Source organism: Eumetopias jubatus, unplaced genomic scaffold (assembly GCF_037043125.1).
Source record: "Eumetopias jubatus isolate StellerSeaLion01/CBP00866 unplaced genomic scaffold, mEumJub1_p1.0 scaffold_6, whole genome shotgun sequence".
NCBI classification, from domain to species: Eukaryota; Metazoa; Chordata; class Mammalia; order Carnivora; family Otariidae; genus Eumetopias; species Eumetopias jubatus.
In genome coordinates, this window is record NW_028274812.1 from 28,027,165 (window position 1) to 28,043,387 (window position 16,223).

At 42.6% G+C, this 16,223-nt stretch overlaps 1 protein-coding gene across 1 annotated transcript; it reads left to right on the top strand.

Annotated features, from left to right (window-relative positions):
- The first annotated feature begins 549 nt into the window (after positions 1-549).
- On the top strand, positions 550-15,260 carry IL20RA (interleukin 20 receptor subunit alpha). Its single transcript, XM_028121463.2, has 6 exons — positions 550-626; positions 6,082-6,260; positions 7,296-7,471; positions 8,036-8,180; positions 12,121-12,260; positions 14,472-15,260. The coding sequence occupies exons 1-6, from the start codon at positions 550-552 to the stop codon at positions 15,258-15,260; spliced, it is 1,506 nt and encodes a 501-aa protein (XP_027977264.1).
- The last annotated feature ends 963 nt before the right edge of the window (positions 15,261-16,223 follow it).

Here is a 16,223-nt window from a genome sequence, read left to right on the forward strand (position 1 = left end):
TTTAAAACAATCACTTTATTATTTCTCACAAATCTGAGGGTTAACTGGGGCTCAGCTGGATGGTTCTTCCTCTGGTCTCATTTGGAGTCTCTCATGCAGCTTCAGTCTATGGCAGATCGGGCTGGAGTGTGCACAGTGGCTTCATTCCAGCCTCCTTCTTGGAAGGCTGGGCTCAGCTAGGACAACTGAACATTTCCCTCTTTGTGTGGCCTCCAGCGGAGTGGCCCAGCCTTTTACCCTGCAGCTCAGGACTTTTAAAAGGGCAAAAGTAAGAAATTGCCAGACCTTCTTAAGGCTTAGTCCCAGAGTTATTCTGCCACATTCCATTGGTTGAAGTGAGTCATTGGGTCAGCTCAGGTTTAGGAAGAATTAGGACATGAGTACAGGAAGGTGCGGCTAGTCGGGGCCATGTCTGAAGGCTGTCTACCACAGGGGTTGCGTTTTCCTTTTTCTCCATTAAGACCTTGATTCTTCTCTACTCCTTCTTCAGTTCTCTGCATCTCTGGTGGTTTACCCAAGCCTACAAATATCACCTTCTTATCCATAAACATGAGGAATATCCTACAGTGGAGTCCACCAGAGGGCCTACAAGGAGCTGAAGTTACTTACACTGTGCAGTATTTCATGTAAGTTGGTTCTTTTCCTTTTGGCTAATTTAAAAACACAAGACTCAAACACCTAGTAACTGTGCAAAGATAAACCATCTATTGTACTAACTAAATGGAAAAAAAGAGAAGTTTTAGATATTCCCTGCTAAATTTTCTTGGAATGTTCTGTCAGATTAAATTAGAAAACCATTTCTTGGTGAAGACAGAAGCATTGGGTTCTTAGGTGAGGGAAAGTCACTTAAGTGGGGAAAAGAAGTTGGTCAAAATGTTATTCTGTGGCCGAGAAAACAAGGAGGTCCATCATCTCTGAAATGTCTCAACTTATTGGAATAACAGGCATTTTTAAGTGAAACTGAGTGCAGAATTCTGTGCCACCAGCTCTTCCTGTTAAAGATAGTATGAATGGACATTTTCACATTTCACCTGTCCCTCAAAACTCATTGCAAGCAAGAAAGAATGCAGAACATACAGATGATGCCCATGTTCAAGGAAACAGAGGAAATGGCTAAACCCCAAGCCACAAGCTAAGGAACATACAAGCAAAATACTGTGAAATCTAAAGGAAAACAACTGCAGAAACTGAAAGTGAATCTATGCCTTCTTAAACACCAACAGTAGAAATTTAATTTTACAAGAATAAATGTCACAGTATTAAGAAGCTTACATAACAACCTAAGGATATGGAATCTAAGGATTTCTGCCACCAGAAATTGAGGAAATGTCCCCATGAGCCCCAGTTTGGTGCCACAGAATGTCAGAGCAGAAGATGCTGAAAGAGAAATCATGTTCAAATGACATATTCACTGTAGCGGCCCAGTCGCCCCGGTGAGGAGGGTGCAGGAGGGAGGGGAAGCGATGATGGCTGGGACTAGGGGACTATGACCTTACTGATGTGTCTTATGGCACATCAGCCTCCTGCCATTCCCAAATGTGAAGGTGGGCAGGCTCTCCAGCAAAGGGATAATACGATTTGGAGAGGAGGTGTGTGACATACCCTCACTCCTACACCCATTCGCCCAATATTCAATAAATAACTGGCCCTTTTCAAAGAGTAATAGTCCCAAAGAATCTGGCTTAGCACCTCTCCATTATTACTGGAAGGGAGAGAGACAAACATACACACACACACGTGAAAAGTTCCTGAAAAGCTTTCTCGTGGGAATAGAAAAATTCAGACAAATAACTGTTCATAGTTTGAGTCCATGCACAACATGATCTCTAATGGTAAATAGGAAGGAAAGAAGAAAGAAAGGGAAAGGAAAAGGAAGAAAGAAGGAAGGAAGGAAGGAAGGGAGGAAGGGAAGGAAGATGGGAGGCAGGGGAGAGAGAAAACAAACAAGCAAACATTTAAAGAAAAAAATTCTAAGACGAGGGGAAGAATTTTTAAGCAAGTGGGCAGACTTAGGGAAGAGATGGAAAATAAAAATGTTATATGGAGAGGAAAACCCTATGGCTAACTGATAGTACTTGAGCAAGTGATAGTGACTCTCTGGAGCTGCACATCACGGGTGCATGCTCAGTCTGGGAAAATGTAATAAAAACAGTAGGAAGACCTATCCTGGTGAGTTTACTGAACTTTGAGAAGATAAGGTACTTTGTGACTGTCACAGCAAGAGCAGGGCTCAAGGAGGGTGGGGGGAGGGGGATGATTTCTGTGTGGTAACACGCAACAGGAGACAGTGATACATCCTCTGAGGGAAAAAGAGGTGTGATCTAGGATTCTTAATCAAGTTCAACAGATGTATTTTCAAGCAAGTGAGATGTCAGGAGAGCCCTCCCCTGAGATCTTCCTGATGGGGAGAAAATCACTAACTAAAGATGATATCTGGCTGACAGAGGTAAAGATGAACCTAAAGGAAGAGCTTAGTACTGACGAGATTATTTGTCATTGTGAAAAGACTTGTGCATGCATTGAGACCATCTAAGTGAAGAACTGAGACTAAATAGTGATGGGAAATGTGGTTATCGAAATTTCTTATAAATGTTTGAAACCTAAACAATAATATAACAAATTAAAAGGTAGGAAAGTCTATAAGTGTACCAAGTTTCCTAGCAAGAAGCCATTAAATGTGATCTAAAATGAAAATATTTCATCTTGATAACCAAACATTCAATATTTTTCATAAGCCATTTTCTTACTTTAAAAGATCTTTTAGGAACTAATATCTCTTGTGGTGATGAAACACTTGAACTACAACAATTCCTTTAATTTCATTTCAATTTCTTTTTCTATTAAAGTTCAAATCAGGGGACGGCTGGGTGGTTGAGTCGGTTAGGCATCTGACTCTTGATTATGGCCCAGGTCATGATCTGCGGGTCCTGCGATTGAGCCTGGGGTTGGGTTCTGAGCTCAGCGTGGAGTCTGCTCGGGATTCTCTCTCCCCACTTGCACTAAATAAATAAATAAATAAATAAATAAATAAATAAATAAAATCTTAAATAAAGTTCAAATCAGGCTAAATTTGCAACTTTGATTAAGACCATATGTATGGTATAGTTTAGTTATTGTCTGTGTATGCAGACATCTAATCATTCCTGTGTGAACAGAGAAGCATAATGAGATGTCCAAAATCATGTATGCCAAATATTTCAGGTAATAGGTTTTAGAGTGATCTGTTTCTCTGCTGATTACACATTTCTGATTGTTCAAGTTAAAAAAAAAGTACCCTATTAACAACAACAAAAAGAACAAAGTCATTTTTCTCTATGAAGAAAATATTCTGACCACTAAAGGCAGTGAAATACTTCAGCTGCTATTCACAATGACTTCATTTATCTAGACCCTCATTTTCATTTTCGAGGAGTTTTTCTGGAAGCTGGTGTTTTAGGAAAGAAGACATCACTCTGCAAAGAGAAATGGCTCTTGAGTATGCCCTGGCCTAAAAAAATACAGTCATCACTGCTCTGTGAGAGCAAATAATTTGTATGGTACAAATTTCCAAAATGAATAAAGAAACTTGGCACGTCGGAGGTCTTACATGCTTGTGCATGTGCAAGATGGACGGAAATACAGAGCAGTGTTTGTCACTGACAGGGCTCCAAGCTCCAAGCTCAGCTCCAAGGCCAAACAGTCCTTGGTTTGCAGCCAGGCTGTGAACCTAGCCAGGTAACCTTGGGCAACTTACATACTATGTTTTTACACTTTGGAGTGAAGTTTGTTTCCAAGTAAAAGATGAAATTTTAACAACAGTTTAAATTCCACCTGCCAAAAGAATTTAGTGCAGAAAATATATAGTGCAATACTGAAACCACAAGCTTTGTCACAAGCTTTGGAAAAGTGGTTCAGAATCCTGGAAAGAGTATTTTCTCCTCCATCAACGTCTGTCATGGAAAGCTGTCCTGCACTTGGCAGGAGTAAGGAAGGTGAAGGAAAGGGGATCAAATGGGTGATGGCAGTATTTTCCAAACCATAAGTCAAGACCTGTTAATGGACCATGAAATCAGTTTTGAGGGATGTAGCTAGCATTATTTTTAATGCAAAGGACTGGAATGGTGTGAAGTGGATTGGAATGGAAAATAACTGAATTGATGGTGTGTACTAAAGTTTAAAAAGCATCTTATGAAACCTTTGTTTTAATATGTTAAATATATGTATGTTTCTGTGAGCTGGGTCACAACGTAAAATGGGTTTCTTCTTGTGGCTCACAGACAAAAAAAATATGAAAGCCCTTAGGCAGTGGTGACCACTTGATGGAGAAGTTGGTCAACAAGATCTTAGTTGTATTTCTAAAGTCTTCTGGCAGGTATGGTTCTTATGAAACAGGAGACATTAGCTTTCAGAAATCTGTTGGCATATTCTGAAAAGAGGAGATAACCCTTAAGCTTTGAGAACACTTGATAAAGTTCACATTTCCTCATTCTCAAGACATGCTCTTGCCTTGAATTATATGATGCCTGTTTCTCCTTCTCCCAGTCTAGCTGCTGCTTCTTTTCTTTTCTTTTTTATTTTTTAGGTAGGCTCCATTCCTAGTGAGGAGCCCAGTGCAGGGCTTGAACTCACAACCCTGAGATCAAGACCTAAGCTGAGACCAAGAGTCAGACGCTCAATTGACTGAGCCCCGCAGGTGCCCCTTTAGCTGCTATTCCTAACTGTACTTTATACCAACTTTTAAATCTTGATGATCCTGAAATTTTACCCTAGGCTTTGCTTTGGCTTCATGATAATTCCATTCACACCTGTGCCTTAAATGAACAGTTCTGTGCCCTTCATTTCAAAATCACTGCCTCCCACTCAACCCTCTCTCCTGAGCCCCAGTGCCTACTGGGCATCCACAGCGGGATATCTTTCACATACCTTGAATTCAAAATCACTGCCTCCCACTCAACCCTCTCTCCCGAGCCCCAGTGCCTACTGGGCATCCACAGCGGGATATCTTTCACATACCTGAGGTTCAACACGTGAAAAACTGAACTTGTTGTCTTTCCTCCCTCCCACCCCACCCCGCCTCCCCATTTCCCAAACCCATTCCTCTGCATTCCTTCTTTTGGGGAATGTTACACTGTCCCAGACAGAAAGAGACATCATCCGGAACACCTTCATCTGCCTCATCTCTTACCTCCACTCAATCCCCAAGTCCTGTCTCCCCTAATATTTCTTCCTTTTGTCCTGTCATTTATTCCACGGCCACCATCCTTGTCCAAGCCACCGACATCTTCCAGCTGGACCACTGCAGTATCCCCTCAAGTGCTCCCCAGGCTGCCACTGCTAGCCCACTGTGTTCTCCGTGCTGCACCAGTTAGCTTTCTAAAACCCCACCACGCCTGCTTTAATGCCTTCCTAGCCTCCCCTGCAACCCCGTCTCTCTCACTGGCTCAGCCCGTGGCACTTCAACTCTCCCTACCTCAGTCTCTCTCACATGAAAAGTGTTAACAATATTCCTCCCCCCGGACCTGCTATGGGTGTTGTGTCTTTAATAAAGGAAAGGAGAAATCAATATCAACAACCTAGTCATCCTCATCACCATCACTATAATTACTGTGGCATGCACTCCAACTTGTGAATTTTCCCTAGACCCTTCATAGCAAGCAGATTTTTAAATTTTATGAGAATGTCAAGGTAATTTTTCTTCCGAGAAGAAAATGACCAATATTTCTTAAAATAGCCCATCAAATTGACCTTCATAGGCATAGTGGACTAAAATCTTACATAATTACTAGAAGAATTGATCATATGTTTTGTAACATTTTTACTGTAGCTCAAGAATTATAAAAAAAAATACATGCTTTCAAAATGTGCTATCCACATTATAATTCACAGAAAGGAGAGGTGATTGCAGAAACTCAGACTCATGCTCCTGAGGTAATGAAAAAAATTGCCAGCAGCAAATGTGGATTCTTTTTTAGGTCAATGACAGGCACTTTTGTTGTTCTGAAGTGAAGGTCTGAGCTTCCATTGAGTTTTATATAATGACTTTTTTTCCTGTTGGAAAGCACAGAGGGCACATTATTATTAATTCAGTTTCTTTCGGAGCAGATATGGGCAAAAGAAGTGGCTGAATAAATCCGAATGCAGAAACATCAACAGGACCTGCTGTGATCTCTCTGTGGAAACTTCTGATTACGAACATCAATATTATGCCAAAGTGAGGGCCATTTGGGAAACGAATTGTTCCAAATGGGCAGAAACTGGACGATTCTATCCATTCTTAGAAAGTAAGTAACACAGTTGTCTGTAAACACGGATAATATCAAGTTCTCCTGACGATCGAGTGTACCATCTCGGCCTCACCTTCCCAAGAGGCCTGTGCTCTGGGGGCTCTGTTCTGCACTCTGTCCCTCAGCTGCTCAAGTGACCAGCGCATGGTGCTCCACCTTGCTGGATCTCAGAGTTTCATCTTTACCATGAGCGGTTTTGCTCATTGCTAAACTCAGTGTCTTCTTGTTCTGAACTTGGTAGTGTGATGATGTATTTCCAGGTGTAACTCAGGGTTCAGGTAACATCTTCTTGATGTTTGCTTTTTAAATTTTTCCACCTCTTGTTCTGTGGCTAACTCAGCTGTAGAGGATCCATTCAGAGCTGCCATAATGAAGCTTACAAGTATTTCTCTGGTCCTGGAGCCAGAACCTATCCTCTGGTGCCCTTCTAGGTCAGACGTCAGCAAATGATGTGCTCAGACCAAATGCAGCTCGGCCCCCTTTCCATTTTTCTACAGGCCAAGAGCTAAGAATGATTTTTACATTTATATGAATAAGAGTTGCAGCAGAGATCATATGGGCTGTAAAGCCTAAAATACTTCCTGTCTGGACCTTTATGGTAAAAGTTTGTGAACCTCTGTTCTAGATCATTCTAATCACATCTTCAAAGTTATTTAACAGTGCTTCATTCCTCCATGGCTGATTTCCCCCACATATCAAATCATATTAATGTTATTTATCACCAACTATTCAAGTCACAGGAGTGTTGTAAACACTTTTAGTTGTATTTACCATCTGTTTATCCATGGGATTAGGCACTAAATAAATACAACACTTGAACTTTCTGTTTTCATATTGTGTCAGGGAGTGTGAAATGAATGTTTCAAGATGTGGCATAACTTGGGCTAACCTTAGAACAATCTGAGTCATCTCAAATAAGGGGGCGGGGTGGGGGGGCTTTCGGGCTTTGATTCCAGTAGGATTATATTGTAGTTTTATCCACGGTAATTTTTACATCCGAACATGATGACTCCCTCTCCCCTCCCCTTTAAGCACAAATCGGCCCACCAGGGATTGCTTTGACGACAGATGAGAAATCCATTTCCATTGTTCTGATGGCTCCAGAGAAGTGGAAGAGAAATCCAGAAGACAGTTCTCTTTCCATGCAACAGATATACTCTAATCTGAAGTACAATGTGTCCGTATATAATACTAAATCTAATAGAACGGTAAGCCTGGAATGGAAGGGGGCCTATAATCTGTGTCACTTTCTGCAGCCCAGACGCAGGGGAATCTGGGAAGATGTGGTATTCAAAGACATGTTAGACAAGATACAGTGGAAGCTGATATGTAGACATCTCAACAACATCCTTCGGATTTCCCTTACAGATAACACTCTCTGTCAGTGGGGTCTGATGTTGCTATTGGGTGTAGATCCATTGTCCACCTCACTTTGATGGAGAGATTTGACTTGCGTAACATCTGTCAGTCACTCTCCAAGAGAGAAAAAAATGTCAGCAAGGACACAGGGCAAGGTTGAGTAAGAAATCTGTCCTTATGTTGTTGTTTAGACTTGTTCCCAGAATGGTTCCATTTCCTGACCATGCTCTGCTGAGCTAAAGGAAATGGGTATTTTAAAGCTGTTGCCAGGAAAAAAAAAAAAAAAAGCTTGTAGTAATAGGGAAGGATTTAGTGGTATCTCGGTGTTTTATTTCCTTCTAGAGCTATCTGTCTGGGGTGGTGCTGGAATTCTTTGACTCTAACTGCTGTTTGCCATCCGCCCCCCCCCCCAGTGGTCCCAGTGTGTGACCAACCACACGCTGGTGCTGGGCTGGCTGGAGCCAGACACTCTGTACTGCGTCCACGTGGTGTCTTTCGTCCCAGGGCCTCCTCGTCTTGCTCAGCCTTCTGAGAAACACTGTGTCCGGACTTTGAAAGGTAAGCTTAAAAAGTCTCAACTGGTCTGAGGAAAGAACTCTGAAGAAACTAGGAGAATTGTGGCAGGTATAAACAAGGTTTTCCATCGACATGGGTGGAACTGGAGGCGGTTATGCTAAGTGAAATAAGTCAGGCAGAGAAAGTCCATTATCATATGGTTTCACTTATTTGTAGAACATAAGGAATAGCGTGGAGGACATTAGGAGAAGGAAGGGAAAAATGAAGGTGGGGGAGGGCGCCTGGGTGGCTCAGTTGGTTGGGCAACTGCCTTCGGCTCAGGTCATGATCCCGGAGTCGCGGGATCGAGTCCCACATGGGGCTCCCTGCTCAGCAGGCTGTCTGCTTCTCCCTCTGACCCTCCTCCCTCTCGTGCTCTCTATCTCTCATTCTCTCTCTCACAAATAAATAAAATCTTTAAAAAAAAAGAACATAAAATTTATAAAAAAAAAAAATAAAGGGGGGTAAATCAGAGGGGGAGACGAACCATGAGAAACTATGGACTCTGGGAAACAAACTGAGGGTTTTAGAGGGGAGGGGGGTGGGGGATGGGTTAGCCCGGTGATGGGTATTATGGAGGGCACATACTGCCTGGAGCACTGGGTGTTAGACACAAACAAAGAATCATGGAACACTACATCAAAAATTAATGAAGTACTGTATGGTGACTAACATAACATAATAAAATAAATAAATAAATAAGTAATTTTAAAAAATAAATAAACAAGGTTTGGATAAATCCATGTCTACCAGAAACAGGTTGAGACAAAGGTAGAAACAACCATCACCAGAAATGCATTGAGCAGCCTGGGACTCTGCCATTGAACTTGGCCAGGATTAAGAGTATGTTTGCATCCTCCCGGGAAACTCAGCACCTATCCTGATATCTGCTGCCAACAGGCCTCTTCCATGGGAAAAGAACAATTAAGAATTTTTACACATATCTTTTCATTTTTTAATTATAGTCCCTTTCATGAAGAGAAGTTCTGTGGTCTTCACGAACATCAAATGTTAGTGCTAGAAACAAAACATTTTTCCTAAAAACACTTGAAGACAGCAGCCTTTGCTCACCCTCAGGAATAAAATTACAGGCTCTGCAAGTTGCACTGAGATATCAGTCACTGGCTGCATGGACGTCTGGGATCAGCGAATCCACGGTTACCCTCACTTACATTGCTTCTCTCTCCTTCCTTTTGTCTTCTCATGTTTCCTGAACTTGGCTGAAGATTCTCACTCCTGTTCAGAGACATAGGGTTAGGAGCTTGGCATTTGCTTATTTGTGTTTCCCCAAGGGTTGGAGGACCTTGAACTCAAAGCCTGACCATTAAAAATTAACCCTAAAGTTGGCCTTCCTCAAATGGCCCCTCATCTATTGTTCTTCCGTCTCCCTCTTCCAAACACACTGGCCTAGGACAAATGTCACCCCTTTTCCCCCAGGCCAGTTCCATCACCAACTATGGGATGGCCATGGTGACAGGAGCCCTGCTTTCCTCTTCCCTCACCCTGCACACAGCACAAGATGAAACCGTCCTAAGGAATCTAAAGGGGATATTGTGATATTCGAAAGTGAAAAGCTGTATTTTTCAGACTCTGTCCTTTCATACCTTCCCCTAAAACGAAGGATTCTCTGCCATATGTCAAATAAAACTGAAATGCAGAGCAAGCAAAAGGCAAAACAAAGCAGACTGAAGAAATCGTTTCTGTATTTGGAAAAAGTGCTCTGTTTACTAACAGCTTGATCAGCGGCCAAGTGGTAGGAATGAATTTCCAGTGGAGATCATTTAAGCAGTTGGCAGATTTAAAGCAACTCAAGTACGGATTCCATTAAATACTTCCCGGTAAGAGATGCAGCCAACCTTCTCACTATAGTCTAGGAAAGGTGACAAAATAAGGAAGCATCTTTTCCGGGTCTCACCTTTTCCATGATATCCCAGGTGGACTACCTCTTCTGGAACCCTCTTTGAAAAATACTTCTACTCTCCACAGTCCGCCAGCCCTAAAGTATAGTTACAGTTTGTTAGGTTTATTGTGGCAAACATGTCCTGCTGTATACTGAGTGCCGTCGGTCATTGTTGTCGTGGCATGTTTTAATTAGGGCAAGTTCAGTCCAGAGACCAGCGATGGCGTTCAGAGGACTAGGCTGAATCGCGGCCTCCTCACGGGGGAGGGGCGCTCAGCCACCTGCACCATCAGCACTGTGCTGTCTTCACCCTTCCGTGTGGAACCCAATGACACATGTACTCCTCAGGAGCTGTTTGGGTGGAAGAGGCTGCCCTTGGACCCCTGTACCTAGACTTCTCCCACTGGCTCTTGTTGACCTCCCTCATTGTCCATGACACTTCTCTTTCCACTCTTTCACTAGATCGTTATCTGGAGAGTGACTTTATTGCTTTGTCTCAGGCCTAGGCATCAAGAGTATCCAAACAACTGTACAGATGAAAGAGCTCCCATGACACTCTCACTGAATTCATCAGTGTGTAAAGAATATGCTAGAACTTTTGCCATGAGTGCTAAAGCTCTTCCTTTTTCTACTGCTGTATTAGTCAGTACTCTCCAGAGAACAGAACCAATATATATATATGGAGAGAGACAGAGAGATTTATTTTAAGGAGATGGCTCACAATGACTGGAGGCTGATGAGCTCAAAATCTATTGGACAGTCCAGTAAGCTGGATATCCAAGGAAGAGTTACAGTTCTTGTCTGAAGGTCATCTGCTGGCAGAATTCTCTTTCTCGAGGTGGTCACCATTTTTTCTACTAAAGCCTTCAACTGATTGGATGAAGCTACCCATATTATAAAAAGTAATCTGCTTTACTCAAGTCTATTCATTTAAATGCTAATCTTGGGGCGCCTGGGTGGCTCAGATGGTTAAGCATCTGCCTTCGGCTCAGGTCATGATCCCAGGGTCCTGGGATCGAGCCCCACATCGGGCTCCTGGCTCAGCAGGGAGCCTGCTTCTCCTTCTCCCTCTGCCTCTTTCCCTGCTCATGCTGTCTCTCTCTCTCTCTCTCTATCTCTGTGTCTCAAATGAATAAATAAAATCTTTAAAAAAATAAAAAATAAATGCTAATTTCATCTAAAAATGCCTTCTCAGAGACATGTAGAATCATGTTTCACCCAATATCTGGGTACCATGGCCTAGCCAAATTGGCACAGATAATTAACTATCACAACTTCCAGGATCCTATAGGAGACCAACAAATAGAAATCAGTCACACTGAGTCCTATTCACAACTGTATAGTCTGATCAATGGCGGGCCAGCGCTGCTTCCTTAAAAGCTGTTCACCAGGTCTTTTCATTCCTGTATGGACTTTTACTTGTCACGAACCTGCAGCACAGCAGCACCTGGAAGGAAGTCACTGCCGTTCTCAGCACACACCAGCTCAGCCACCTCCCTACACACATCCCAAGCTCCAGGCCTACCCAGAAAGTCTAGCTGACCCACTCAGGGATGGTTCTGTTAGCCACATAGAAGGTGACACCACACATTCCCAACTTCTACTGAATATTTGGAAATGGTTGAGTCAAATGAGTATATGGAAAAGTCAGGGCAGCTTAATAGGATCATATCAAGAGGGCTTTTTTTTGCTTGGTTTAAAGTGTATAAGTTGCTGGAATATTAGACACACTTAGCTTCAAATATAAGAACCTGAATGAATCTCACAGCCAGACATAAAATGTTGGACTATCTGCTGATTGGGTTGTTGATGCATCTACACTGTAAGGTTTGCAACAAGTCCAGATGAGTCCCGAAGACCAGCTCTTGTCAGAGAATAAGCATTCTGAGACCCTGTATCACTTTTCCTTCAAGCTTCTCAATTTATAAATGAAAAACTGAGCTCCTAATTGTAAGTGATCAGCCCAAAGCCACCTGACATTGCCAATGTTTTCCCACCACACCGAATCAAAAACTCTCTATCTCTGTCCTTTTTTTTTTACAGACCAAACGTCAGCATTGAAGGTTAAAATCATCTTCTGGTATGTTTTGCCCATATCTGTTACCGTGTTTCTTTTTTCTGTGATGGGCTACTCCATGTACAGATATATCCATGTTGGCAAAGAGAAACACCCAGCAAATTTGGTGAGTGTTCAGTGTGGCAGGAATCATTATAAACCCTCCCTTCCAGGCCAGTACAAAAGGAAGCTCAGACACAGATCCCTTTTACAGGCAGCGTGGGTTTAAAGAGTGGATGAATTAGAAAACACTTTCGTTACTAGGTTCTCTCAGTAACATAACCAAAGAGAAAGATTCCTCAGCTTTGAAAAGATTTCACCTGTCATGAGCAGATTAGACTAGGTCTTGAGGTACACAAATAAATTTAAGTCGGGATCCACACTTTTCCAGATGTTCAAGTTAAGTTGGGTACGAGAATTTCAAAATGATACATGAAGGCTATGATGAAAGCAAGCAGCGAGGACTGGGGAGGTACAGGGAGGTACAGGGAGAGCATGGAAACCCCGAGTCGGGGACCAGGAGAAGTTTTACATCTAGCCTCGCTTAAGAAAGGGGAGAAAGAAGTAGAGCACCTACTGCTGGCAGAAAACCCAGCAGGGACCAAGGTGCATAGATGTTTGGAAAACCACATGATATTGCTGGATCATAGGTTGCTGATGAGGAGCTACAGAAGTAAGACCAGAGAGCAGGTGTTAGGGCGAGGTAATGGGAGAATCGGGTGTTATTCTAAGGAGTTTGGGCTTCGTATTGTCTTGGTAAAGAGAAATCTCTGTAGGGTTTGGAGTAGGCAGCGTCAAGGTCAATATCGTGTTTTAGATCCAGTTGGATAGTGGGTCTAAGACAATGTTGGAAGGTGTAAGACTGACTAGAAGCAATAAAAGGAGCTAGGAGACTGTGGCAGTTGTCCAAGGAAAGAAGGGGAGAATCTAAAAGGAGAGTGGGATGTAGAGCTTGCGACAGGCATGGAATGGGAGCACTTCTAGGAGGAAAATGGACAGGACAAGCATTCACAGCAAGGAGAGCAGGAAAATATTAAGAAGGAATAAATATGCTTCTGGAGGGTTTAGAAAGGCTGGGCATATTTTAACAATAAGAATGATTTATTTGCAAATTATTAAAACATGTTCACATAAACATGATGCATACATGTATTCCTGTTAGTTCGGTTTTAAATGTTTCTCTTATTCTGCCTCCTTTTAGACTTTATTTTTTTTAAAGATTTTTATTTATTTATTTGAGAGAGAGAGATAGCGACAGAGATAGCAAGAGAGAGTACGACCAGGGAGGAGAGGGAGAAGCAGGCTCCCCACTGAGCAGGGAGCCCCATGCGGGACTCGATCCCAGAACCCTGGGGTCACGACCTGAGCTGAAGGCAGACGCTTAACCAAGTGAGCCACCCAGGAGCCCTCCTTTTAGACTTTAGAGGGAGCTTCCTAATGGCACAGGGAGACGTTCCTGGGAAAAACATTCAGAGGAGAATTGAGCACATGAGACTTTCTGAAACCAAAATGTTATAAAAGAATGAGGCTGAAGAATGAAGCCTATTTTGTAAATGTTAAATCACATCATGGGGTGGACAATGAGGATTCAAACATAAGTCATGACTGGCCATCTAACAGACACCTTCCATATCCCCAGCACCATTTTAATCTCAAACCAGTTTTCCTGACATGATTTAGAGTTTCTCTACCAGCCATAAACAGGCAGATGGATTTCCCTTTTTGGCCTCATTATAGTGGGATTAGAAAAGTATATGGGGAAATAAGTGAAACCATCCCTACTCCTGTGCCTCTTTCCTTCTTTACATCCAGTTTTCATGTCCATCCACATTTCATGTCCAGAGTATGTCCTAACCAGGCTGGGAACCCAGGTAACCACTGCTAGTTGACAAATACATAGTCAACAATAATTAACAAAGCAATTTCCAAACTGTCTCACTCAGCCCTCGCCACTTCTCACGTGGCAGAAATTCTAATTTTATACAATTAAAAACTGAAGCTCAAGAAATTAAAAAACTGCATTCCATGGTTCAGGGAGGGGGTAGTCTACCCTGATCCTTGGACGGGATACACACCCCCCAGGGACCACTGTTCACTTCCATAAGCCTTTGCGTGTGTGTGTGTGTGTGTGTGTGTGTGTGTGTGTGTGTGTGTCTTGGGTCTCTTGCCTCCTTGTGAATGAAACTTTCTGTTTATTCCAAGAATAACTGTCATTTTCATGAGTTGGTAAGAATAGGTCTTTAGAACTATGTGATGACAGTATAAGTTCTACTTAACAGCTGTTTTTCTTGTTTCTCTCAAGTGAAAAGGTGAAAACCATTCTCTTCTCTCTTTATAGATTTTGATTTATGGAAATGAATTTGACAAAAGATTCTTTGTACCTGCTGAAAAAATTGTGCTTAATTTTATCACCCTCAATATTTTGGAGGATTCTAACGCTTCTCATAAGGATGTAAGTGTAGGGGAAAAAAGCGACGATGTATGGGACCTGAATGAGCCCCTCGAGGACCAGGAGTCACATCAGGAGGAAATGGAGGTGAAACACTTAGGGTATGCTTTACATTTGATGGACATTTTCTGTGACTCTGAGGAAAGCACCAAGGGTACGTCCCTAACGCAGCAGGAGTCAAGGGGCAGAACAATGCCCACAGATAAAGCTGTTGTTGAATACGAATATGCTGTGAGAACTGCTGACTTCTGTGTGGGGCCTGGAGATCAAGAGCTCAATCTGCAGGAGCAGGTGTCCCTCCAAGGACAGTTCTGTAAGCAACAGGCAGCTTTGGTAGACCTGGGCTCCCAAACACCACTGCATTCCTATGCCCCTCAGCTGCGAGACTTGGACCAGCTGCTGCAGGAGCACGTGGACACAGCAGAGGAGCCAGACGAAGAGTCATCGACCACACTGGTGGATTGGGACCCTCGGACCGGCAGGCTGTGCATACCGTCATTGCCTAGCTTTGAACATGATTCACAGGGATGTGAGCAGCCTGAGTTCAAGGAGCTCATGGAAGGCCTCTTGTCTAAACTCTATGAGGAGCAGGCTCCAGATGAGCCATCGGAAGGAAACGAAGCCTATCTCATGAAATTCATGGAGGAATGGGGATTATATGTGCAAATGGAGGACTAACCCTGAACTTCCCTTTGTCACACCCCTGCTGTTAAAAGGCACATGAGTTCAAACATAGGAGTGACCAAACAATAAAGGACGTGGGATGAAAGAAGTTTACTCAGATTTTCTGTGTCCATGAGAATTACTTATTTCTTCCCTATTCTCATAACACTACTTGTTTCATTCTGCCTCATACGGGGGGTTGGTTCACGCATGTGGGTCTTTCACGATGATGGTGGGCACCTGGAATGCAGAGGCTGACCCACTGTTTTGTAGGCATTCAAAAATGTTTGCCAAATTGGATGAAGAATTTACTCAGGTGAGCGTGTATGACCTCTTGGTTGATTATTTTCAAACAAGCCTACTTCTGCATTTATTTTCTGGGCACTTACCAAGTGTATAGCACTGTAAAAAAATATTTCATGAAGACTATTCATTTTATAAATACTCCTTTGTTTAGAATTTGGTTGATTGTCAGAGCGATGAGATACTTAAAACATACAAATACCACAAAATTAGTCGTAAGTTGGTGACATTTAAACCCAACCCACTATTCAAACACAATAATCCAAGTTCAGAATGAATAAATCAGGCACAGATCTTGATATTACACATTTTTGGCTACTTAAAGTGTCCATATTAATATTCTATGAGAACTTCTGGAGTGTTAACATAAATGTTATTATTATTTTGTAGTCAGAAAATGTCCTTGCAATAACTTAGTAGGCACTTTTAGTAGGGGACTAACTTGAAAGAAAATGCCATCTTTTATGCTACATAGTACATTTATTTCTGGAAATGTGTCTTTATTTTTTTTAAGATTTTATTTAATTATTTGAGAGAGAGAGAGTCAATGCAAGAGAGCACAAGCACAGGGAGCAGCAGAGGGAGAAGGAGAAGCAGACTCCCCGCCGAGCAGGAGTCCAATGCGGGGCCCGATCCCAGGACCCTGGGATCATGACCAGAGCTGAAGGCAGATGC

Bases quoted from the DNA above. Each gene is read 5' to 3' on its own strand.
- IL20RA (XM_028121463.2), top strand. From the start codon at position 550: ATGAGGAATATCCTACAGTGGAGTCCACCAGAGGGCCTACAAGGAGCT. The intron at 627-6,081 runs GTAAGTTGGTTC...CTTTCGGAGCAG, and splicing joins TACACTGTGCAGTATTTCAT to ATATGGGCAAAAGAAGTGGC. The intron at 7,472-8,035 runs GTAAGCCTGGAA...CCCCCCCCCCAG, and splicing joins ATACTAAATCTAATAGAACG to TGGTCCCAGTGTGTGACCAA.